This window comes from Abramis brama (assembly GCF_963993115.1).
Source record: "Abramis brama genome assembly, chromosome: 1".
Taxonomy (NCBI): Eukaryota; Metazoa; Chordata; class Actinopteri; order Cypriniformes; family Leuciscidae; genus Abramis; species Abramis brama.
The window spans coordinates 49,509,071-49,536,811 of record NC_139963.1 but is presented as its reverse complement, the minus strand read 5'-3'; the positions used below and the strand labels follow the sequence as shown (position 1 = coordinate 49,536,811).

Here is a 27,741-nt window from a genome sequence, read left to right as displayed (position 1 = left end):
TCCTTCAGTGAGTCTGCTTGTTATCATCAGGTGTCACCACTAATGGCCAATCATCACTTAATTAATCACTTAATTATCTCATTAACTTCAACACTGCTTCAGTGTTAATTTTTAACACCCTGTAGTGTGGACACATATGTACACTGAGGAGTGTTAATTTAACACTGGGGATTTTGCTATTTTCTACAACAGTTTCTTGACTGTCTTTTGTTAGCATTGAGGAAAAGACTGAACTGAAAATCTCCTCAGAGTAAAACAGTCTAGCCACAGACTGCCCACAGTCAAAGGTGTGGCTGTGTGAGACTCATGTGAATGTAAACGAAAGTAGGAGCAGTTTGCTGAGGAATCAGATTTTAGCACGATGCTTGAGGTGAAATAACATCCAGAATGGGTAGGCAACAAATTAAATTACAATAAATAGAAGATAGGTTGAAATGTGTATATTCTGTGGCAATGGAGTAAATAAAGATAACCGGTGAATAAGTCCTTTTTTTTTTTTTCTAAAGTGGATGCAATTCATAAATTGTTTTTATGAAATATGAAGAGTATTTGCCACTTTGTCACTGATAGTATTTTTAGCTTGATTTTGTCTAGATTCAGTCACATATGCAGAAAGACTTCCACCTATTTTCAAAGAGTTAAAAAAAAATATATATGTACACACACTCTGTCATTTTGTTAGTTTTTAAATGTTTTTCTTGATACATTTTTTTCAAAATGTATGAGTTTGAACCGAATCCCAACGTTCTGTCGTTGACCGGTTCTGTCACTAATTAATTCTGTCATGATCATTGACGCTTCAATTACATTATATTCTTTACATATGTTACTATTTGGATGATTTTATTTTCAGAGGGGCAAAGGCGGGACAGTCTAAATTCTGACACTCCTAACAGTAAGTCAGTTCAATTATAGATTATATAGTTACCATGTAAATATGGCTGCACATGTTGTTGTTATATTCAGTGACAGTCAGTTGTTTTTTTGAGGTTTCTATATGGGAAATCTGGTTGTGAATAATTTACATAGGAACCACAACCAAACATTTTTTTTCATTTAATATTCAGTAATGTAAATCTCAAGCCAAAATACTCACAATTGTTTAAATTTTTTGTTACTATGGTAGCTATTTCTACACTTTTCAGGTGATTATTTTTCAAGTTTCTTTTTTCTTTACAGTATTTTGTTTTGTTTTCCAGTGTGTGATTTGAGGATTGTTCTTCTGGGGAAGAATGTATCAGAAAACTGCAAAGTTAGAAACTTGATCCTGGGAACAGATATGCGTGAGAATGAAGAGCCGGCAGATTTAGAGCAGAACAATGTAATCCCAGTCAGTGGAATACTGAAGGACAGACACATCACTGTCATTAACACTCTTCATCTGCTGAATCCAAACATGTCACATCATCAGATCACACTGACTGTGAGAGAGTGTGTTTATCAGTCTGATCCAGGACCTCACGCCTTCATACTCGTACTGCAGCATGAAGACTTCACTGAGGAGGACGTGAGAAGAGTGAAATATGTGCTGAAACAGTTCAGTGAAGAAGCGATTAAACGCACCATCGTGCTCACGACTGATAAAGAAATACACTCATTAATTAGTTCTGTAATCAGCCATACTGCACAACTGATTGGAGGCAGCACTATGGTGCAACCGCACACTATTCACCAGTTGATTAAGGACTGTGGAGGTCGACATCTGAAGCTGGATGAAACAAACACAGGATTGCACTCAGATATATTTACATGGGTTGATCAGATGCGCAAAGGAAACCAGGAAGACTATCTCACATGTGACATATTTCATGATTTTAAAGGAATGTCTGTGGATGAAGAGCCAATCGAGGACAAAAGCACGAGTTCTCACCACTATGATTATGGAAAATCCAGAGAGAGACAAAAAAGGAGAAGTGATGAAGAAAGTCCCTTTTGTAAGTTTCCAGACTTGCTATTTTAAGATTGTGATTCATTAACTATAGTTTCAACAAAATACATTTGAGAAAGTCATAAACAACTTGTCAAACAGGTTTTAAAATTTAAATTTGACTCTCAGAGATACTAGACCTGACTATATGTTTAAATTGTGCCTATGCGACTTCAAACTTTATTATTTTACTAAAGCTCTGTTAATTCTCAATAAGAACTTCTGTAGACGTGTGAAAAAAAAAAAAAAGTATTTCTGGTTAGTAATAAGTGAAGCTGGTAATGCTGTTTGTGGAGTTGTTTAATCCTCCTCTGCTGAGATCTTCACAGATCTTTTAGATCTAACTTTTTGTTAGTGTTTAATGTTCTGTTGGGATTTAAAGTGTTTCTATATTGTCCCATTGCAGTGATATCTGTCAACTTCTTTAAATTTATGTTTTTTGTATTTATTCAGTTTCCAAATATCTGGAAATATATTTTCGTTTCATAAGGGAATACATGTGTAAATTGTATATTTTTAAACAGTCTGAGCAGTACTTGTTGAACATTTAACTTGCTGAAAAAAATTATTTGTTACTAAAGTTTACTGTAAGTTTAAGCCAAAGTGACATCTTTAATATATATTAAACTCAAACTCATAGAATTCAAAGCAACCATGTGACAAGGGACTAAGATACAAGTATTAAGCAGATGGGAAGTAACGAAGTACAAAGTAGATTTTTCAGATATTTTTACTTTACTATTTATTTTTGTGCCTAATTTTCACTTTTACTCCTTACATTTTTAACACGATTATCGGTACTTTCTACTCGTTACATTTTACAAAATTTTCTCAAATAAGTTTCAAATAATTTCAGTGGAGTTACCATTATTATTATTTTTCGCGTCATCAATACCGAATTCAATCTAATTGAATGAGAATATACGTTGAACTTGACGCACCACTACAAGACGACTCGACAGATTCGGCGGCATTCATTCTCGGCAAATAATTGTGGCTTGATGGCGGTAACATTAGCACATAGTAGTATGGACGGCGACATTATTGAAAATGAAGAAAACGTAAATCCCAGGGATTCGGCAGACAAGCAGCAAGACATGTTTAGTAATTCATATTTTATCCTTTTATTTTCTTTAGCCATATTTGAGCACACACACATATGTGTAGATTCATTTAAATGTTAAGGGGAAGATTAAAAAAGAGAAACTGGATCTGTGAATTCTCACAGAATCACAAATGAATTCATATCTTGCTACTCAGTCAGAATCGTATTAACCTGAGTCCAAGTCTCTGTCACAATAATCATATATGTGATGATGTTTTAGGCCTGTTGGCAGACAGGCAATGTAGGCAATGGCATATAAAGAACCTTTTTTCCATATCCACTTACATTTCTCAGTTTGCACTCTAGTAACATTTGTGTGGTCTTGGTAGCTTTGCATAAAAAAATGGTTGTCATCCGCAGGGCTACTTTTACTTGTAAATTTCCAAACCTGGACTTTGTTACTTTTACTTGAGTAAAGAAGTTAAACCAGTACTTCTACTTTTACCACAAGGGTTTTTTTTAACACAAGTATCTGTACTTCTACAGTACTTCTACGGGAAGTGAGTACTTTTTCCATCTCTGGTATTAAGAGAGGAACAGGGACACTTTGAAAGAGGAACAGAAAACTAAATTAGAAGAAAACGGAACAAGGACCCCAGCCTTCCCAACTTTATACTTGTGATTTAGAAATAGCAGTATGTATTGTAAACATATTATTTGTACATTGTTTTTTATTTATACGTTTTTTTTTTCTTTTAAAGATGATACTAGAAAGCATAGCCCAAAATGGAATCGTCCCAATAGTAAGTAATAAATTAAGTCTCAGCAAGAAATAATGTTGTTTTAAACTGATTGGAGTTAAAAAAAAAGTTTTCTGTGAAAGTGTGACTATGTATATGTTTTTTTTTTATTTAGTGTCAGCTAATTTCTCTGGAAAACAGAAGTTGAACCTGGTGCTGTGTGGAAGCAATGGATCACTTAAGGTCGCTGTGTCAAAACTTTTAAGAGGGAAAAAGATAAAACCTTCATGTCGAATTGCAAGCAGTGAAGAGTGTGTGAAGAAAGAAGAGAAGATTCATGGACGTCTGATCAGTCTGGTGGAGCTTCCAGCTCTCAATCGACTCTCAGAGGAGGACTTGAAGAGTGCAACTCTTAACTGTGTGTCTCTCTGTGATCCTGGAGTTCATGTTTTCCTCCTCATTGTTCCTGTTGGTCCACTGACTGATGAAGACAAAGCAGAAATAGAAAAGATTAAAAGAATATTTGACTCTTATGAGTATTTCATTCTGCTCTTCACCTCAGATCTTGTTTTTGGAGCAGCAGTGATAGACTTTATAAATGACAGCCCAGATTCTCAGAGGTTAATCAGTCTCTGTGGAGGTCAGTTCAGAGTGATGGGGTTAAAGGAGCTCGAAAACTCAAGACAAATCCCAGAACTACTGTATTATATAGAGAAGATGAAGACTGAACCATATTCACTTCAGATGTATGTGAAAGCTCAAGAGAACAGAGTCAGACGTGAACTGCAAGAAAAACTGAGTGAAATGGAAAGTAAGATTAATGACTTGCAGCAGAAGATTCAGTCAGAAGGTGAGTGGATGTTTGTATTGTGCATGTGCATGATAATTTTCTTTATATAATGAGAAAGACCATTAAAGAAATAGTCAATAATCAACCTCTTGGGTTGTCCAAGGGTAGTCCTGAGCCGGGATTGATTCAGAAATAGTTCCACTAGTGTCGCTTGCACGGTGTCTGGGGGCCTCGGTAGCCCTTCCCAGCGCGTCTCGCTGGCTCATTCAGATGATCAGACTTGGCTATTCAATTCAGTTTGCCCCTGCATCCTGCATCTGCATCAAGTTATTTATTTTTTTGAGAATTAACAGAGGTGTAGTAGTTGATGTTTGGTCACCATTGTTGTGATCAGTGTTTGCTTTAGTTGGACAGTTTGACTCTTGGCTTTTATGCGTGATTCTGGTCTTTGCAGCAGTTCTTACCAAAACATAATTTGTTGCTAAGAAAGCCAGAAACAAGAATAAGCAAGTGAAACAATTTTCAGCATAATTAGAAGTAAAATAGTTTTCTAATTTACCACTTCAACATAACTGGATATTGCTTTCTTGCAACAGATCAATGTTCAGAATTTAAATTTTTAAATACATTGTAGGAATGATCGTTTTTAGACACACAGACATCAAGAATCAGCATACTAATCTCAACAATGGTGACATGCTTCATGCTGCAATGCATGCTTGTTTTATACTATGGTGGCTCCCAACATGCATTTCGGCATGAAGCATGTCACGATTGTTGAGATTCATATGCTGACTCTTGTTGTCTGGATGTGTATCTAAAAATATTTTTCCATTAATGTATTTAAAAAAATTCAGAATGTCTGATCTGTGGCAAGAAAGTATTGTTTGTGAATACAACTTTATAATGAGAAATTACCTTTTGGTCAGTGGTAAAATTAGTGAATTATGAAGCTGAAAAATATTTCAACTGACTTTCTTTGTTTCTGGCTTTCTTTGCAATAAATTATGTGTTTCAGCACACACTGTTGCAAAGATCACGAGTAGTCAGGGTTGTCAGATTGGCCGGTTTTGCAATCTATTTTGCGGCCAAAAATGGGTTTGGGTGGGTGGAAAAAAGTTGGGCTGGTTTCGGATCAGTTCGGCGGGTTTTTGTTGCCGAAACACCGGCACTTCAGATCCTTATTCCTGCAACCCAATGTTCAGCAGGCAGCAGTCTCTCACACACGCACACACACACACACTACAACTCTGGGGTGCGTTTCCCGAAAGCATCGTTAGCCAACTATGGTCGCAAGTTCCCTCGTTACCAATAGAGTTCAATGGACATTGCGATGAACTTGCGACCATAGTTGGCCAACGATGCTTTCGGGAAACGTACCCCTGGCTGACGTGCCCCCTAACCTCACAACACTCCCTCCCACTACCTTAAAGTGACGCACGCACGCCAACACAGATTTTAATGTTGCGATATGATTTTGTCAAAGGTTTAATAGACAGATGAAATGGAAGAAGAACGCGTGGGTGTCTGAATCGAGACCACAGACTTTTAAAGAATGGTGCAGCTCTGTAACGACACATTTCATCCTCTGTTGAAACGAAAGTGGCTAACTTCGGTCAACCTCATCTATAAGCAAGGGCAAAAAAAATCAATTTGATTTGAATTAATATCTGTAATAAAAAAAAATCAATTTTAAAATCACAAAAAAAAATCGTTTTTTTTTCTCCAAGCCCTAATATGCATGTTTTATGTTGCCATTTGAAATAACTGAAATGTTAAAGTGGGTTATTTTTTCTTGTATCCACTGTTTTTATGTTACTGAATGCTTTTGTTCCAAGTGACTTTTATTGACAATAAAGAGACTCATCGATAAGTTGATCGCATTATTTTCCGTAACATAAGCTTATTAGTAGAATATATTCGATGTTGATTCAATGACTTATTGTTGAAAAAGGAATGTTGATTTAACATAGTTTCAATGACTGTTTGCTATCTGGGTAGTCTGATTGAGGTCAGTAGCCTACTTTTACGTTCATTTGATTGAATATTGTTTCTAAAATTGGATAGGCTAAGTCGGAAAATGGGTCATTTTAAAGCGTGTTAATGATTTTAATGTGTTTAAACGAGAAACAAGCCACACACAAAATTGGGCGGTTTTTGACAAGGTTTTGGGCTGGAAAACCTTGCTGGCACCTGGCAACCCTGCGAGTAGTATGAAGCTACTCCTGCACCCAGAGTCCCGCATTCTCAGACCCCTCGTTTTTCGAGACAGCGCCTCCTATCAAATTATATCGGATAAACATGTGAAGAATGTGAGTATCTTCAATTTTATTTAGCGAATCATACTCATTCGGTTTCTTTTTTAATCAAACTACTTTATAGCTCATCGATACACCAACATATGAATAGTCCATTTAATATTTGTAAAGTAGTTTGTAACAAAATTTGAGCCGTTAATGTATGTTTTTTCGCCTTTTTCCCCCGAAAATATTTTGATAGCTAACGTTAGCCTTTAACCTTGGACTTGTTGTAGACACGCCATTGTAAAAATTTGATTAAAATTAGTTGACATTAAAGTAGAGCCAATTAAATACATTAAGTGTGTTAATATCAAAGAATGTCATCACTAATTATTTAATCAGATTTACCATTTGACCATTTTTTTAATTACCAGACCTTTTTTCCTAAAACTATAAGTTGAATTAATTAATGCCGGAGTAATTATTTTACTTTATATAATTTATGTAGACTACTTAAATTAGTTCATATAAAATGTAAGTATTAAAATGAATCAATATTAATTTAACTGATATGAAGTTGTTGCCAGCCATTTCCTCCGTGGCCCTACTTATGCTTGTAATTTGCATTTGCAAAAAAATATTATTTATTATTACACAATATTTTTGACAATGGCATTCATCTTTTATTTCGATGAATTGATGAATTAAGTCGATGAATTTGACAGAGCGATTGCAAAAAGAATGAAAAAAGAAGGAACATTCGCCTACCAGAAATTATTTTACCTTATGCATTTACATTACATTTTACATTTATTCATTTAGCAGACAATTTTATCCAAAGCGACTTATAAATGAGGAGGGTTTTTTTAATGCAATTGAAGACGAAAAGTAAGTCATTAACACAATTCTTTCCTTTTTTCTTTACTTTGTCCTGTTTACAGCAAGATGATGTTTAGGTGATCATTAAATAAAGTACAGAATTGTTTATTATTGGTGTTTTGTTCTTATTTGAGTTTTGCTTCGCATTCAAAATATCAAAAAACAGGTTTTGTCATGTTAGCATGGTATAATGGTAATTAGACCATTATAGGTTGAACTGAAAGAAAAATTGGGATTTGAATAAAAAAAAAAACATTGTAGCAATATAATATCACATAATATTTTTCAGAAGATAGTTCAATCTGCAATTGCGACTTTATTTCTCAGAATTGCGACTTCATATCTCACAATTGCGACTTTATTTCTCAGAATTGCGACTTTATTTTTCGCAATTCTGACATCAAAAAAAGTCACAACTCTGACTTGATATATCGCAATTGTGAGAAAAAAAAAAGGTCAGAATTGTGAGATAAAAAGTCACAATAATTATTATTTATTTATTATTCATTGGCGGAATCAAGCTTCCATAGTAATTGTATCCCTTGCATCAGTAATTTTCTTTCAATTACACCCACGCTCAAAAAATAACTGGGTAATTTGTTAGTCAGAGAACACAATAAGTTTTTTTGGCACATGCATTAAGCAGGGAACGCAAATATTTATTTGGATAACTTTAAATAAAACGAGACCGTAATATTGCATCCTATTGTTTTCAATGGCATTTGGATAAGGGTGTTATACGATTTTCCGAACAGCAGGAGGTGCTGTCTCAAAAAACGAGGAGTCTGAGAATGGGGGACCCGGGTGCAGGACTGTGGCTGCAGGCTCAGAGACTGCAGCTTCATAATATTGAAGATCACACACTCTCATAAAAGCCAAGAGTCAAACTGTCCAACTAAAGGACACACTGATCACAATAATGGTGACCTAACATTTTCAATAAAACATAAACATCTAAACCTCTGTTAATTGTCAAAAAGACCTTCTGCTGAGATTTATTGTCTTCTTTTATTTGCAGTTGATTTCAGGCTGTGTGGCTTTTAAGTTGTTGTGTTTCATTTTCTGAGAGTGCAAACATGATGTTGAAATTCTGTTTTTAATGTGATGCAAAGTGATGTTGAGTCAAAAATGTACACATTAAGATTGATTTAACATTGTTTTGATGGTTGCTATCTATCTGAGCCCTAATCAAACACACCTGAACCAGCTAATCAATGCCTTCTGAGGGTTGTTCCATAAAACAAGATTACACTGTTAACCCTTGCTGTAAAATTCTGACAATATTATACCATTTTTCATTAAAACAGTAATATACCGTAGAAAATAAAAGTAGCCTACAGGAATATACTGTGAATTGACAGTGCTCAAAGTCGACACTCAGAGGCTGTTTTCACAATCACACCCTATACCCTCATTCACTATTCCCTACATTAGTTCACTAATATAGTCCCCTTGAATGAAAAGAAGTGAGTGAACTGAGACACTGATGAACACCTGATAAGCAGAATCACTGAAGGACAGAGAAACAAGAACAGAAAAAAGAGAAACACAAAAACTACAACTGACTTCCAGCAACACTGAGTGTGAAACCAGTTTACAAACCAGTTTACGATTATTTCTTTCATACATGTACAAAAGTTCTTGTTGAGAATTAACAGAGATTTAGTTATTAATAAAATTTGTTGTCACCATGATGGAGATCAGTATTTGCTTTAGTTGGGCTCTTGTCCCTGGACTTCTTACCTTTCATCTCTCCCTCTGACTGCTGTAACGGTGAGTTTATAAAACACATTTGTTATGGAAAGAAAAAGTCAAGAGGAAGATGACCAGGTGTTTTTATTCTTTTGTGATGATGTCACAATCATCCTGGACATGCCTGATTTTCAGTTTTTTCCTGTATATAGTCATTGAAATTATAGTTGTCTCATATTTAGCATATATCTGTGAATCTACAAAATGAAATCAATATTTCTGTAATCAGGTCTTCTGAAGAATATTGTAATCATATAGTGCATTCAATTTTATTTTACTCCTGCTTTACTGAGACACACACAGATATCAACAATCAGCATATGAATCTCAACAATGGTGAAAAGTTTCATGTCGCAATGCATGCTGGGTTCCAGGATAATATAAAACTCCCAGCATGCACTGCTGCATGAATAATAATAATAATAAAGAAATATTGCCACCATTGTTGAGATTAATGTGCTAAATTGTGATATCTCAGTGTTTCTAAAACACAGTGTAGCTCTACTGTTTCTCTGGCTATGCATCATGTGTTAAAAAAAAAAAGAGTCATTGTATCTTATTGCTGCGTTTTCACAGTGGCGGTAATGTAACACTTTTGATTAAGGATTAAACTTTGAATAAGTGAGAATGAATTCCTTAGTGAATGAACAGGCAATATGATGATTTTGTCATCATAATCATTATAACTGCAGTCATTCATAAACTGTGTGTGCACAAGTGTGACTTGCAAAAACACAGCTCAAGCAGCAAAAGAAAAATTAATGTTTTAGCATCAGCATCCCAACTAAAGCAAGCACTGATCTCTATAACGGTAACTTCAAACCAAACATTTTCAATTAAACATCTCAATAACAACTTCTGTATGACAGAAATAAAGTCATACTGGTTAATAATAATTGTAATAATGTGTAATGGCTGGAAGTCAGTCGTAGTTATTGTGTTTCTCTATTTTCTGTTCTTGTGTTTCTCTTTTCTTCAGTGATTCTGCTTACAATCACTTACATATTCCCTTAATTATCTCACTGCATCGCTACTTTTTACTCGTAGTGTGGATTTCCCTGAGGGGTTGAAAGGGTTAACTGTGTAAGATAAAAAAGACACACCGACAAAATGTATTTTAACAGTAATAAACTGTAAGTTATAAAACAGGTTTATACTGGCAACACTGTTGCCAGTAGTTTACTGTAAAATTATTTTTTTGGGTCACCATTGTGCAGAAGAGTAGAGCCTGTGCTTCAGTCCAGGAGAAGATCTACAAACATTGATGATTTGCTGCATGTTGCTTTATTTAACAGGTGGTGACTGTGTGGTTGTTGGTCCAGTGGAAATCTCTTTATGTACAATAGTTTTTTAGTGGTCTCAAATGAAAGAAGTTCACAGTAATACTTTGTTCACATTATTAATGCATTATAAATTTTAGTTAATACATTTAAATGACAGTTGGTCAATTTAAGGCAGTCGGTTTCTGCAAGTGTAATTAGTTAACTATAATTTATTGAATTTTTACAGAAACAAACTAGATTACAGTAAAGAACTGTACAATTAACAGTATTTTACTGGCAACAGTGTTGCCAGTATTTTACTGTAAAAAAACCCGGTAAGGTCTAACAGTGTAGAATACAAGCCAGGCTTATTTTGGTTAGTCAGACTTATTGTCGGTTGATTCTGTTTCATAAAGCAAACTTAAAATAGCCTGAACTCAGTTGCTTGGAAAATGAATAGGCTATGCGATATTTTATAACACCAGAAATATCTTCTAATTATAATAATTTATTAAATCTTTAAAACTATCGAATTAAATCTTGGGAACAAAATAAAAATAAAACCAGTTAAAAAAAAAACACAAAAAAAACAAAAAAGAATATATATATATATATATATATATATATATATATATATATATATATATATATATATATAGGCTACAATGATAAATGAGACACTATAGACCTACAGACATGTAAAATTATATTGTATACTATCAATTGTTTATGTAAAAATATATATATATATATATATATATATTAGGGCTGTGCGATATATATCGTGAGATTGTTATGCGCATCTCGTCAGTAAAGCCGGTTCCTTGATTAGTAGTAAATCACCATCACCTGCTTTCAGATGAAGCGGCATTTAGGGCTGAGGAGATAATTAAGTGATTAATTTAGTGATGATTGAGCATTATTGAAGACACCTGATGTTAACAAGCAGAATCACTGAAGAAGAAAATCACAGATTGTAAGTTACCGTTAAGGTGATGGGTGTTTGCTTTAGTTGGGCTCTAGACCATTATATGTTTACTTTAATATTTACTGTTGTTTGTCTGCTGTTATTGATTTATAACAGTTAAATGAACAAAGTAAAATGTTATCTTATAGTGTTGGTTATGTTTTGACATAATCATGCTGTGATCTCAAAAAGGAAACTTATTGAGATAGTTTGGTTTAACTTGTTAGCAGCAGTTTAGTGATTCTTCAGCCTATTATTATCGGTACTTTACTTATAATTCAAAAAATTTAATAAACATTGTTCTGATCAAAAGACATTCAGACATCAATAATCAGCCTGTGAATCTCAACAATGGTGACAATAATAAAGCATGTTGCAGTGGCTGCCACCAGTCACAACTCATTAATGGCTCCCATCATGCATTGCGGTATGAATAAATTATGATCTGAATTGTCTATGTAATTTACTTTTCCTAATTGAATATTCTGCTCGTCACCATTGTTGAGATGCATAGACTGAATCTTGACATCTGTGTGTGCCTAAAAGAATGATTTTTTTTTTTAAACAACTTTTAAGAAATCCTTTATATTATATCAAAAATTCTGGGCATTTATGCAGATTCACAGTTATGTTGTAACTAACAACATAAATCGAAGTCAGAAAGAAGGATTTTAATGAGTTCAGTGATCAAGTTCAAATGATGATGGTCATAATATAACCAACACCATCAGATAACTTTTTTCTTTGTTCAACTGGTGATTATAATTCAGAAACAACAGACAAACAAAATCTAAAGTTAACAATATATGGGTCAAGAGTCCAACTAAAGCAACCATTGATCGTCATAACGGTGGCTTACAATTTGTGATTTTCTCCTTCAGTGATTCCGCTTGCTAACATCAGGTGTCTTCAATAACGTTCAATCATCACTAAATTAATCACTTAATTATATCATTAACTTAAACACTCTTGAGTGTGGATTCATACACTCCCAGGAGTGTTAATTTAACACTGGAGTTTTTTGCTGTGTACAAAGAGCCGTAGTTAACTGACAAGCTGAGCCATATCGCATTAATTATTGCTGGCGATACGTCCGCGATATTAATGCGATATGGCTCAGCTTGTCAGTTAACTACGGCTCTTTGTAGTAAATGCCGCTCCATCTGAAAGCAGGTGAAGGCGAATTACTACTAATCAAGGAACCGGCTTTACTGACGAGATGCGCATAACAATCTCACGATATATATCGCACAGCCCTAATATATATATATATATGTATATATATATATATTTTTTAACAACGTTAAACATTTCATATACAATTTAACACGTTTGTAGGTCTATATTGTCTCATTTATCATTGTAGCCTTATTTAACCCTCTGGGGTCCTTCGTTTAACAGTCACACTCAGGACCTTCGGGTCCAAATGGACCCGGAGGGCGGGATTAATATATATAAAAAAAAAATCATATATTTTTTTTTTTACTTGTTTTTTATAATATTTTTTCTTTTCTTTTTTGGTGTTTTGAGATAATTTTTTGATTTTAATTAATATTTATACAATAATTATGACCCATTTTTTCCCATTGAATATAATAGACATTTTTTATATACATATTTTTTATTTTATTTTTATTAAAAAAAATGTGTGTGTGGTTTTTTTTTGCACTCTTGATGTTTTAGAGATTCACCCCTTCACTGTTGAGTCATTTTTTTCTGCATCCTGGCTGATTTGTAGCTTGTGTGCACAAAAAAATTCTGTGTTTTCATATTTTTGACAATTTCCCATTCATTTCCTATGGGGGTCATTTTTGACCAAAGAGCAGAAGTGTGACATGCTTGGATCATGACCCAAATATTTTTTGTGTGTTCACATACCTAATACCATAAAAGTCACCAAGTTTCGGAACATTCCGATGAAGCTGTGATTTTTAAAAATTCAAAACAGATTTTTGTAATCTGAATTTATTAGTGTGTATGTGTATAAAAGTGTGTTTGTGTGTGTGTGTGTGTGTGTGTGGATGTGTCTGTTTTGCACTCTTGATGTTTTATAGATTAACCCCTTCACTGTTGTGTGCTTTTTTTCTGGATCGTGGCTGATTTGTAGATTGTACGCACAAAAAAACTCTGCATTTTCACATTTTTGCCAATTTCCCATTCATTTCCTATGGCGGGTCCATTTGGACCCGAAGGTCCTGAGTGTGACTATTTTTTTTACAACCACTTAGACTATTCAAATCCTGTCCCCAATTTTTTTGGGTGTTCATATACCAAGTACCAACAAAGTCACCAAATCTCGGACCATTCCGATGAAGCTATGATTTTTAACTTTTTTTTTTTTAAACGCTTCGGGTCCATTTGGACCCGAAGGACCCCAGAGGGTTAAGGTGATTTTCTTTACTGTATATTTATTTATCTGTGTAACAACTGAGGCTTAGCCTGACAGTTAGCCAGCCCTGGATCAGGCTAGTTTCCCAGCATAAGTTGGCACACAGCAAAAAGTCCAGTGTTAAATTAACTCTCCTGGGAGTTTATATGGCTCCAGAGTCAGTGTTAAAATATGAGTGTTAAATTAACACTCAAGAGTGTTAAAGTTAATGAGCTCATTAAGTGATTAATTGAGTGATGATTGAGCATTATTGAAGACACCTGATGTTAGCAAGCAGAATCACCAAAGGAGAAAATCTCATTTTTTAAGACACCGTTATGGTGATCAGTGTTTGTTTTAGTTGGGCTCTTGACCCATAAAACATTAACTTTAGATTTTGTTTGGCTGTTGTATCTGAGTTATAACTCTCAGATGAACAAAGAGAAAATGTGATCAGGTGGTGTTGGTTATGATTTGATAATCATAATTTGACCTGAATATCAACTCTCATTTAGAGAGTCAGATTTACCTTGTTGATTACAGCAGCCTGTGATTCTACAGCAAATGATTTTTATCATTATCAATATAATCCAAAATATTTCTTAAAAATTGTTCTGATAAAAATACTTAGAAAATGACTTTATTTAGACACACTGACATCAATAATCAGCCTGTGAATCTCAACAATGGTGACAGTAATAAAGCATGGTGCAGTGCATTCTGGATGCCACCAATCAAAACTCATTCATGGCTCCCATCATGCATTGCGGTATGAATAAATTATGATCTGAATTGTCTTACTAATTTCCTTTTCCTAATTGAATATTCTGTTTGTCACCATTGTTGAGATTCATACACTGATTCTTGATGTCTGTGTGTGCCTAAAAGAAAGATTTTGTTTTATCAGAACAACTTTTAAGAAATCCTTTAGACTAGTTAAAAAAGATCTTATGCTGTAGAATCACAGTGATGATGTAATCAACAATATACATTTAAGTCAGAGATTAGACTCTAAATGAGGTCAGTGATTCAGGTGAAATTATGATTATGTCAAAACATAACCAACAAAACCTGATCAACTTTCTCTTCGTTCATCTGGCAGTTATAACTCAGATACAACAGCCAAAGATAATCTAATGTTTACAGTTTATGGGTCAAGAGCCCAACTAAAACAAACACTGATCTCCATAACGGTGTCTTAAAAAAATAGATTTTCTCCTTTGGTGATTCTGCTTGCTAACATCAGGTGTCTTCAATAATGCTCAATCATCACTCAATGAATCACTTAATGAGCTCATTAACTTTAACACTCTTGAGTGTTAATTTAACACTCATATTTTAACACTGACTCTGGAGCAATATAAACTCCCAGGAGAGTTAATTTAACACTGGACTTTTTGCTGTGTATGATGGTGACACACACAACTCTAAAATAATGCTAGGTAACATTTATTTTTGATGGTCCATTTTAGACATTTTACTAACTATAAGTAACTTTGCAGCTACATGTCAACTAACTGTCATTAGAGTAGACTATAGTCGACTGTAGTAGACTGTTAGGGTTAGGGTTCAGGTAATAAGTTGACATATAGTTGCAAAGTTATTTATAGTTAGTAAAATGTCTAAAGTGGACCATCAAAAATAAATGTTACCTAGCATTATTTTAGAGTTGTGTGTGTCACCATCATACACAGCAAAAAGTCCAGTGTTAAATTAACTCTCCTGGGAGTTTATATTGCTCCAGAGTCAGTGTTAAAATATGAGTGTTAAATTAACACTCAAGAGTACAAAGGTACTTATTGTTTCTAAAGTGGACCATCAAAATGCCATAAACATTCATTAAACAACGTATGATTTATCATATATTATTTTAATCACAGAGTTAATATAATCAATAATGTGAAATTTATTAAACAGTCCTCATATAATCAAAGATAAGACTCTTTATGAGATCAGTGAATCAGGCTACATGATGATTATGTCAATATCAATAAATACACAGCAAAATCCACAGTGTTAAATTAACACTCCCCGGTGTACTTATGTAGCTAAGTTTCCATCCACTTGTCAATCGAATTATTTGAAGTTCGGTAAAAAAAACTCATGCGAATAAAGCTGGTGAAAGTGTGTTTCCATCCAATGGCTTTAAAGCCAATAAAAACCTGTACATAATCACAGGCTGATTCTCGATGTCTTTGTGTGCCTAAAAGGAATTTTTTTTTTCTTTTATACTTTTTATACCGCTAAACTTCACATTGAACGAGCATGCGCGCCAAATAGGAGCGCAATTGTATTTGTGTGTATGACACACATTCTTTATATTAACGCGCTTCAGCTTGTAGAAGAATAATTGTGGTGAACTTTGAATCGTCATGTGTTTTTTGTTTTTTTTTACTACTGGAATTATTTTGGTGGTTATAAGTATATAACAATTGTTCAAAGCTTAGTAAAATGTAATGTTAATGAAATATAAGGATTGTCCCATAATAACTAAATAACTAACTACTGTATTTTTTATGGTAAAATATGGGAACCATAGCTAATGCTTTTTGTTTTCCACAAAATTAAGTCCTGCTGATTGTTTTTTTGTTTTTTTTTTGCCATAAATTTAAGTCCCAAGTAAGGTTGCTACTGTATTTATTTTTACGGTAAAATACTGTCAACCAAGGTGATGTATTGGACAATTGTATGTTCTAGGAATGTTACAAATCAACATTTTTAATGTTGAGTTGATAGTAAAAAATGAGGTTGAAAGAATGTTTCAGGAATATCACATTCTTTAATGGATTTTGGCTTTTGAACGGCCAGAACAAGTCCCCAGCTAACAATTATTATTTTTTATTTTTTTATTTTTTTCAGTTTTGGTGATGGAAACGTTAAAATGTTTTCTTGATGTTAGTGTAACTTTTTTTTTTTAAAGTTAGTCTGTGACATTGTTCTATGCTTTGTGTTCAGTTTTATTTGATTGAAAAACACCAAACCTAAATCTGCCTGATAGTAATAAATTAATTCTACCAACATTATTTTTCAGGTGCTGAAAGTAAATCGGATGATCAGGAGTGTCTGAGGATTGTGCTGATCGGGAAGACAGGAAGTGGAAAGAGTGCAACAGGAAACACTATTCTGGGAAGAAATGAGTTCCACAGCCAAATAAGACCAGATTCAGTGACGACAGTTTGTGAAAAGGGAGTTGGTGAAGTTGATGGTCGATCAGTAGCTGTTGTTGATACTCCAGGACTCTTTGACACGACTCTGCAAACTGATCAAGTGGTGGAAGAAATTGTGAAATGTATTTCACTGTCGTCACCTGGACCTCATGTGTTTGTCATTGTGTTGAGTTTAGGAAGATTCACCAAGGAGGCAATGGACACTATGGATCTGATAAAGAAGATCTTTGGTCATAAAGCTGCTCAGTTCAGCATCGTTCTGTTCACTAGAGGAGACGAACTTGAGGATGAGTCCATCGAAGATTATGTGTGCAAATATAACTGTGCTGAACTGAAGAAACTGATCAGGGATTGTGGAAACAGATTCTTGGTTTTCAACAACAAAGAAAAACGAGACAAAACTCAAGTGATTCAACTGTTAAACATGATAGAAGAAGTAAAAAATACTAATGATGGTCGGTACTTCACTAACAGCATGTTTGAGGAGGCAGAGATGTCCATTAAAAAGAGAATGGAGGAAATAATGAAAGAGAGAGAAAGAGAGATTCAGGCTCAGAATGAAAAATTAAAAGCTAAATATGAGATGGAAAAGGAAAATATGATGAAGAGACTCGAGGAAGAGAAACAAAGAGCAGACGAAGAGAGAATGAAAATGGAGAATCAATTCAGAAAAAAAGAGGAAAAACTCAGAAAGGAGTTTGAAGTAAAAGAGAAAACGGAACAGAAGAAACGAGAGACTGAAAATCAGAAACGATCAGAAGAGGAAGAGCAGCAAAAAACTGAATATCATCGAAAAATAGAAAGAATGAAGAGAGAGATTAAATATCAGAGATCACAGTATGAAAAACAGAAAAAAGTAAGAGAAGAAGAAGATAGAAAGAGAGAAGAGAAATACAGACAAGATCAAGAAAAGATGAAAAATGAACAAGAATGTATTATAATGGAGTTACGAAAGAAACAAAAAGAGGAAATAAAGAAGAGACAATCTGAGGAGCAAATGAGGATTGAACAAGAAGAGGAAGAGAGACAGAGATGGAAAAGAAAATTAAAAGAGGCTGAAAATGACAGAAAAGAGATTCAAGAGGAAATTAAACGACAGCAGAGAGAATGGGAGGATGAAAAGAAGCGACAGATGAGAGAACGAGAGGAAAATGAAAGAAAGAGAAAGGATAAACATGACGAACAACTGAGAGAAAAACAAGAAGAACTCGAGAAAATGAGAAAGAGATTTGAAAGAGAGAGAGAAGAAGAAAGACAGAAGATAGAGGAGGAGAGACAGAAACAGAGAAGAGAAAGAGAAGACAAAGAGAGAGAATATGAAGAAAAGAAAACTGAAATGGAAAGACATTATGAAAGGCTGGAGCGAGAGAGAAAAGAGGAGTGGGAGAGAATAAAACAAGAGGATGATGTAAGACGAGAAGAAGAGAGAAAGAGATGGAAGAAAATGGTTGAAGATCTTAAACAAGAGCAAGATGAAGAGAAAAAGAGAAGAGAAAAAGAGGATAAGGAGAGAAAAGAAAAAGAAGAGAAAGAGAGAAATGAAATGAAAAAGGGATATGAAGAGAAAATAAAAATCATAAAGAAGAAACATGAAGATGAAGCCAGAAAAAAAGCAGAAGAACTGAATGATTTCAGAGAGAGAAATGAGCAGCACGTTCAGGAGCTCAAACTGATGCTGGAAGAACGTCAGAAACAACATGAACTACTGGAAAAGCTCTATCAACATCTGCAGATCCAGAAAGGAGAAGAGATAAAAGAGCTACTAAAAGAAGTTGAAAAACAGAAGAATAAAACCAGCTGTGCCATTCTGTGATTTTCAAAGCCTAAAGATGAGTGTCAACTAACAATATTTATGTTTTTTTAGTTACTTACATAAAGCTTTTATCTTATCATTGGACCCATCCGGGTCATGCACCAACTGAAACCAGTATTACTCGACCCGCTCCGAGCGGGATTCGAACCAGGGTCTTAGACATGGGAGGGGAGCCATTACCGTAGACATTACCATTGGTCGCTAGCGCATTTCTTGAGGCCAGGGGAGTGAGGTTTACATGCACAGATCTTACTGGCCTATGTTCGTTACACATGTAAATCTGTTGTGAAAAATTAAAATGCAATGCGCTCTCACTGAGAGCCAGTGGGACAGAAATGAGTCTGCACCACCTGTTATCATGCGGACTGGGGATCTGGAGCAGTTTTTCCTGGTGGACAGCTGGACAATGTGGCCCTGTCTATGTAAATTAATTAAGAATGAGTTAATTAAATTTGTCGGCAGAGACAAATGGTTGTTGTTAGTGCTCGTCAATGTAAAAATGTTTGAGACAGCCAAACATATCAAATAAGGTGTGTTGATTGTTCACAGAAGTTTCAGCATGGCACTTTTTAACGCTCAAAGAATGCGAGTTAAAATTTAAGCAACTGAACATGACAAGGCAATACAGCAATATTTGACAACCTTTACTGTTTTATTTTCGACTGCCAGTATTTTCCAGGATACTCACCTTTTTTGCTCACCTTTTGCGAAGTTCTAATATAATGAATGAACTTTGTGTAATGTGTGTTGTGCTTTCAGATCTAGTCCTCATAACTAATTAAGGGGACTGTTTGGGGAATGAGGAACACCATGTATGGAAGTAAAATAATGCCAAATGTTTTTGGAAAAAAAAGCTTCTTGAACTGGACGTTGTATTAACTGTGCTTGCATTTTTATGTATTGTATTTTTAGGGCTTGCATTTTTATGGGCTGAAATTCAACATGGTTGTATATTTAAGCTGCAAATAGTTTAATTCAAAACATTTCACGCACATTTTCATTAAAAATGATCCATACTCACCTTTCAGATTTCACTTCCAAAATATTAATTCTGTTTAAAAATGCATTCTATAATATTTAACAGGCAAATTTCGGTCCATTTTATTTAGCTTCCACAAATTCAGTGTTTCAAATTCAGTAGAAAATACAACATTTCACATCCGAGCACTGCAGGAATATCAATAGATTATCGATTCATAATCTCCATCTGCTGTTAGTCGATCGCACCAGCAGGGCTGTTGATGAAGACTAGAGCAACGGGTAGAGTCATTCATTCAGATTTACAGAAATGGAGCAAGCGGTAAGTATATGTGATGTTTATCAGGGCCAGTAGTACCCAGCCAGCACAGCCATGTGGGGCCCAAATGGGTTTGACCTGGGCTATCTAACTGGGACCCAGCCAGTTTTGTCCTCGGTTTCCATGTTGGCCCCACATGGGTTTGCCCAGATGAAATGAACACTGCTTAGTGTGCACAGTACAGGCTGTTTAATGTAACACTTAATCAGTGTTGGAGGTAATGAGATAATTAAGTGATTGAATAATGATAGTGCATTAATGATGAACACCTGCTGTTAACAAGCATAATCACTGAAGGAAAGAGAAACACAAGAACTACTTCCAGCCACTGCCTTGGATGAAATCAACTGAAGATAAAATACATTACATCTCTCAAGATCGGATTAAACAACTCCACAAACAGCATTACCAGCTTCACTTATTAGTAACCAGACTGACTTTATTTCTGTCAGACATCTACAGAAAAGAATTAAGAAGAGGCTTAGATGTTGATTACTTATTTGAAAGTAATAGTTTGATTTGATGTTACCATTGTGGCGATCAGTGTGTGCTTTAGTCAGGCTCTTGACTTTTTAACATTAGTTTTTCTCTGGCAGCTGTGTCTGTTTGTTATGGCGAGAACAGCAAGAGAAAATATAATCAGATGCTGTAAGCTGATTGATGATATGAATATGATCGTCATATAGTGGCTTAACTCATTGATTATTTTTGAGGTAGTATGTTATTCATTTTGTTTTATTGTTGTGATTCTACAGCAAGAGATCCAGCACAGTTTAATCAGAACATCAAATGATTTTTAAAACACTATTTACACATGTTGGACTACTGAAAGTTGTACTTGCACAGAGACATCAAGAATCAGCATATGAATCTCAACAATGGTGACATGCTTCATGCTGCAATGCATTCTGAGTGCATCATACAAAACTTATCCATGGCTCCCAGAATGCATTGCAGCATGAAGCATGTCACCATTGTTGAGATTCATATGTTGATTCTTGATGTCTGTGTGTGAGTAAGATTAGGAGGAGCCCAAAATATGTAAATGGAGTTTTAAAAATAATTTGACGTTCTGATTAAATTCTGTTATTCTCTTGTTGTAGAATCACAACAATAAAACAAAATGAATAACATACTACCGTATGAACCTCACAAATAATCAATGAGTTAAGCCACTATATGACGATCATATTCATATCATCAATCAGCTTACAGCATCTGATCATATTTTCACTTGCTGTTCTCACCATAACAAACAGACACAGCTGCCTGAGAACAACTAATGTTAAAAAGTCAAGAGCCTGACTAAAGCACACACGGATCGCCACAATGGTAACATCAAATCAAACTATTACTTTCAAATAAGTAATCAACATCTAAACCTCTTCTTAATTCTTTTCTGTAGGCGTCTGACAGAAATAAAGTCAGTCTGGTTACTAATAAGTGAAGCTGGTAATGCTGTTTGTGGAGTTGTTTAATCAGATCTTGAGAGATTTAATGTATTTTATCTTCAGTTGATTTCATCCAAGGCTGTGGCTGGAAGTAGTTCTTGTGTTTCTCTTTCCTTCAGTGATTCTGCTTGTTAACAGCAGGTGTTCATCATTAATGCACAATCATTATTCAATCACTTAATTATCTCATTACCTCCAACACTGATTCAGTGTTACATTAAACAGCCTGTACTGTGCATACTAAGCAGTGTTCATTTCATCTGGGCAAACCCATGTGGGGCCAACATGGAAACCGAGGACAAAACTGGCTGGGTCCCAGTTAGATAGCCCAGGTCAAACCCATTTGGGCCCCACATGGCTGTGCTGGCTGGGTAGCTATATATGGAAAAGTTGATAAAGACACAAAAGCTGTGTTTATATTAAATTCTTCACGGTTACTTTTGTTAAAATAAGCAGCTTTCTCTACCATAAATGATATTAATGTTATTACCTGATGCTGGACGTACAGACCAAATGTTAAATCTGAGGTAGACATACCCTTTTCATCAGCGCATGGCTCGCCAGAGCGTCATTCATTTACAGTGTTCAATGACCTTCTTTTGTCAGTGCCTCAACCTTTAAAGTTGTAACAAATACGACTTTGGGTTAATGTGAATTAGCTCAAGAATATAGGGAATTTTGGAAATATTAATAATCATAACTCATGGTCATAATTCATAAGTCGCCTGTACATTTATTTTATCAATTATCGAGATTACCTTGTTCTGTAACTGGTCTGGTCATCAGTCATTCGTCCAGCGAATAAATGTAAGATCATCACAGTTAAGAAGGGGTATTTACAAACTCCAAGAAAGTTTTATCTTCTGGCCACGAACATCAAACTTTCTGAGTTTATTAATTAAAACTACTCAATGTAGTCTATATATCGAGCTTGTAGCTAGATCTTTTAGTTTCATTGACTTATAAGGTGGAATTTCAAACACAGAGACAGTGAAAAGTATTAATGAATTTTAATAAATGTAAGACTAGAGATTATATGGGCTACGAATATAAACGTACGTAAAAATGCAAACAATAAACACAAACAAACATTTAACCGAACAAGAACATAAAACAATAACGTGGTCAGAATACATGAAAGAAAGAAAGAAATAGAGAGAAGGGAAAAGCTAGTAATTATTACATACAGAAACCTAGGTTCACGAGACACCTGGAAACAGCTTTTATCAGATAATGTACTTGCGAGTTTCTGTGCTCTTTCTGGTGAGGCTGAGGCTGAGGCAGGACAGCGTGGACGGTGTCGATCCTGTTTCTGCTGCGTCTTCCGGTGCCGCGGGAAGCTTGAAAGGCTCACTGAATGTAACGTTACCGAAAAAGTTCAGATTCGTCTCCCGGGACGGGAGAGGTTGCAAATCTTGGTTGCAAAGGACGCAGCTACGACTCGAACATGTGTTCGTTCGATAGAGAAGGCCAGGGCCTTCTTCAGATGTTCCTTGGAGAAGCGCTGCGCCGGGGAGGAGAGGAGGAAGGGCGACAGCAGGAGATGAGAGAAGAAGAGAGGGATCCGAGAAGAGAATAAAGGGGTTTCTGCCTTTTAACAGACATCTGTTTACGCCCTCTTTTGAAACAACAGCAAATCAGATCTTCCGATCAGAAGCAGGAAGAAGTTTCTTTGGGTGTTAATGCAGCCCGACCCTCGTGTGGAATCACGAGGGGGCAAAATATGGTATTATGCTCGGGGAATTAAAAACGCGTGGAACCATAACGTTTATCACAGTCTCTTATCAAAAATCTCCTTCGTCGTGCACAGGGGATTACAACAATACCAAGAACGAATAGTGACACAGACAGACACATAGGGATACATTCTTTTGTTGAACAAAGGCATTTAAAGATTACATTACTGTAATTCCAAAACACAACTACTCTAGTATCACACTGGGGAACATGCAAATCACCCGAAACACTCTTTATAAATTTGTAATGAATGAATTTGTAACGTGGAAGTCCATATATGGCAATGTGCGTGTGTGTGTGTGTTAGATTGTCTCCTAAGTTGCCTCTCGTGGTGCCGTACCACGTGAGGGGTTGGGGGTTCGATTGGAAAATGGCATTCAGCAAAGACAAAGGTAGTTCTGTGGCAAGTTACTTACAGCCTGAGGCGTCATAGAATTGATGCTGAGGGAAGCAGATAGTTCTGGAGAACTGAAAGGAGTCAGTCTTTTAATTTGCCTTCAGTACACAAAGGACAAACGTTAGACACAGTAAAAGGGGTGTTGTCGCACCACGTGATAGTTTGAGAAACAATATGGACCTGTTCGTTTATTTCATTAAGTCGTGGTAAACATTAACCAGCGAGATCTGCTTGCACGCCTGGAGACATGCTACCAGGCCACATTATTCAACGCGTTCTGAATATGAACATGTACATGCTCATATGTGTTTTAGCATGAGAGAAACAATCAGGATTCGCTAATTCAGACCATCTGGCTGTCATTGTCATTGTTGCTACAAAGTTTAATGAGTGTGTAAATGACACAAAGTTATCTGCATTTGAAACAGATGGGCGCTCATAGAATGAGTTCATATGGAGACCGGAACAGGACAGCATTCAATAGAAGTTAGAATTTGGGTAACACTTTATTTTGATAGTCTGTTTGTTGAGACTTTACTAGTTATTAGTAGCTATTCAGTAGCTTGTCAACAGTGCATCATTTGACATTCAACAACACTGTTTCAACTGACAAGTAACATACGTTCAACTGACTGCCTATAGACTATAAGATACAATTCAAGTGTTAATCTACAGATTTTATGAAAAAGTGCCTGTTGACTGTCAATGTTATTTTGCAACAGGTTATTAACCAATTGGCGACTAACTTTCAATTGTCAACTAACTTTCTGTAGATTGAGTACCAACAACTCAAGATCAATCTGTCAGTTAAATGTCAACAGTCATGTCAGCATATGAAGTATATGATACTGTATATCCTACTCAAGGGGTCTTATATGCATCAAATTAATAATTATTTTAGCTGATTTAAAACTGTTTTTAAAAATGTTTTAACCATTTGTAGATAATCTGTTGATAGTCAACTAAAGATTACATGTAGTTGCTTATTTGTTGCTTGTCAACAAAGAAATTGTTTATGATCAGTAGACTATTAATAGACATTCTCAACTAAGCGTTAGTAGATATATTTTAGGACTATCTAATTAAAGTGAAAAAGAGTTTATATCAGTAGAAAGTCTATAACCTATCAACAGATTAATATAATGTTTATGATCAGTTGACTATTAATAGACATTCTCAACTAAGTGTTAGTAGATATCTTTTAGGACTATCTAATTAAAGTGAAAGACAGTTGATATCAGTAGAAAGTCTATAACCTATCAACAGATTGCATACCTAACCTGACTGAAGTAGAACAAACACTATGGCCAGCACATCAAAGAAAAAAAAAAAAAAATCACTTTTATTAAATAAAAATAATAATAATAATAATACAACCCATTATTTACTAGGATATCACGATCACATCTGAACCATCTTATTATGTGAAAAAAAATTATATTGAGCATTCCAAATGAGAAAACTCTCAATAGTCTACATCATTTCAAATGTCCGAGGCCAAGATCAAAAGTTATAAACAAATAACAATAATTATTAATTAATACATTTAGCCTTTCATGACAGCCTTTCAAGTTTTACAGAAAATCGCATTTATTAAATGCAGTTTAACGTTATAACAGTTAACGTTACTCATTTAAGAAATAATCTCTGTTCCTGCTGCAAACTCGCTTCGGAGGATTAACAGACAAGACTATAGTTTAAACCCTTAACAATTCCTTCTTTAATCGTTTAACCATTTTGTAACATTTTGTAACATTTAGTTTATTATGGTGGGCAAAAGGCGTTTTCTCCTATAGAACCATAATACACCAAAACACAATATAAATGAACAAAATACATAATTTTTATTAGCTAACGTAACGTTAGATGTAATCCAAATCTTTATAATCCATACGCAAGCAAGAAACAGATCCAAATTCAGCCCTTCATCCACATCCAGCGATCTCCATCTCCATTCTCAGCAGCGAGCCAGCGACCGTAAAGGTCAAATCCCGCGCTCGTGATGAATTTAAATTCAAAAATTGCGCCCTCAAGAAGCGTTATGACATGTTTTACGGCAGTGATATCAAACGCTCATTGGCTCTCGCCTGCTTCGTCACAGATTGCAGCATGCCGTGTTTCAGTTGAAACAACATTGAAATGCAGAAGCGCGCGCGCGCGCGCCGTCTTCACGCAGAGGGAAGCTGGGTTAACATTTTCATGGATTAATAACTTAAATTCTGCTCTGTCCCTTATACAAAACTATTATATACTGCCAGAGAGGACTGCAACACATCGTCATTTGAGCGACTTTTGGTACCGATTTACATTTTCGCAATAAATTATTATGATTACACATCTGTTGTTTTTCTTCATAATTTTAGCCTGCATAGTTTTAAGAAATGGTTATGGGTAGGTTTAGGGGCAGGAGTAGGATTAATGTTAGTGGCTCAAAATATATTTGAATGCTATTAATAAAACTGGCATTTCCCTACACATCTCTGTCCATAAAGTGTTTTATTCTTTTTATATTCTGTATAAAATGAGTAATTTATATTTAGGTTTGGGAGTAGGGTTAAGGGAACTTACATTTATCTATAAAACAGTATAAGGGAAATGATACAGATATCTTTATGATTCGTAAAAGTTTTGTAGCTGTGAATTCGTAATAATTCTACGTTGCAGACATGTCTGTATCATACATTGCAGCATCTATCCAAACATACAAAAAAAGTATGTTTTCAATCTGTTGATAGGTTATAGACTTTCTACTGATATAAACTGTTTTTCACTTTAATTAGATAGTCCTAAAATGTATCTACTAACACTTAGTGGATAATGTCTATTAATAGTCTACTGATCATAAACAATTTATTTGTTGACAAGCAACATATCTAATCTTTTGACTATCAACAGATTATCTACAAATGGTTAACAATTTTTTAAAAACAGTTTTAAATCAGCTAAAATAATTATTAATTTGATGCACATGAGACCCCTTGAGTAGGATATACAGTATCATATACTTCATATGCTGACATGACTGTTGACTTTTAACTGACAGATTGATCTTGAGTTGTTGGTACTCAATCTACAGAAAGTTAGTTGACAATTGAAAGTTAGTCGCCAATTGGTTAATAACCTGTTGCAAAATAATATTGACAGTCAACAGGCAATTTTTTCATAAAATCTGTAGATTAACACTTGAATTGTACCTTAGTCTATAGGCAGTCAGTTAAATGTATGTTACTTGTCAGTTGAAACAGTGTTGTTGAATGTCAACTGATGCACTGTTGACAAGCTACTGAATGGCTACTAATAACTAGTAAAGGCTCAACAAACAGACTATCAAAATAAAGTGTTACCGAATTTGTAATGGTGGTGCCATCATTTACTCATGAAAAATGTCTATATAAGAATAATCCTTGTAATCATTTATAAGTCATCTGGGAGTCACAGCCCCTCCTGCCGGAGAGAAACAGTGTCACATGATTCAAAAGTGAAAGTTAAAGTACAATTGTGACATTTTGCTCAAGCTCATTTCTGATGGGAATACATTTTACCTTGAGTGTGTTGGATGTGTCTCAGTAGCTCGTCCACCACAAAGTCGACAAGACCAAAAATAAAGTCTTATTGCACATTTAATACACCCATTTCCCCCCATAACTCTGCATTTAAATTAGTAGCACAAACAAGAAAAAAAAAAACAGGTTAAAGAATAATAAAGATTAAGTAAACTGGTGTTGCTTAGAGGAAGCAGATGCAATACAGTGTTTTTTTTGTTTTTGTTTTTTGTTTTTTTAACACTGAGTGTTGTCAAATGAACCTTAAGCCATTTAAGTCCTTAATATTTAACGTGCATTTGAAGAATTTTGTTCAAAGAAGTTTTCTGATAAAATTATGAGAACATTCATCAATAATTAATGACAA

At 34.9% G+C, this 27,741-nt stretch overlaps 1 protein-coding gene across 2 annotated transcripts; it reads left to right on the top strand.

Annotated features, from left to right (window-relative positions):
• Nucleotides 1-247: 247 nt before the first annotated feature.
• LOC311077416 (GTPase IMAP family member 8-like) lies at nt 248-19,970 on the top strand. 2 transcript variants are annotated; one of them, XM_084105871.1, is made up of 6 exons: nt 248-391; nt 854-895; nt 1,200-1,934; nt 3,734-3,775; nt 3,888-4,562; nt 17,002-19,970. In XM_084105871.1, the coding sequence occupies exons 1-6, from the start codon at nt 388-390 to the stop codon at nt 18,948-18,950; spliced, it is 3,447 nt and encodes a 1,148-aa protein (XP_083961997.1). In that variant the 5' UTR covers nt 248-387; the 3' UTR covers nt 18,951-19,970. The 2 variants fall into 2 exon arrangements, with proteins under 2 accessions (XP_083961997.1, XP_083961998.1); XM_084105872.1 differs by lacking the exon at nt 854-895 and having other exon boundaries at nt 347-391.
• The last annotated feature ends 7,771 nt before the right edge of the window (nt 19,971-27,741 follow it).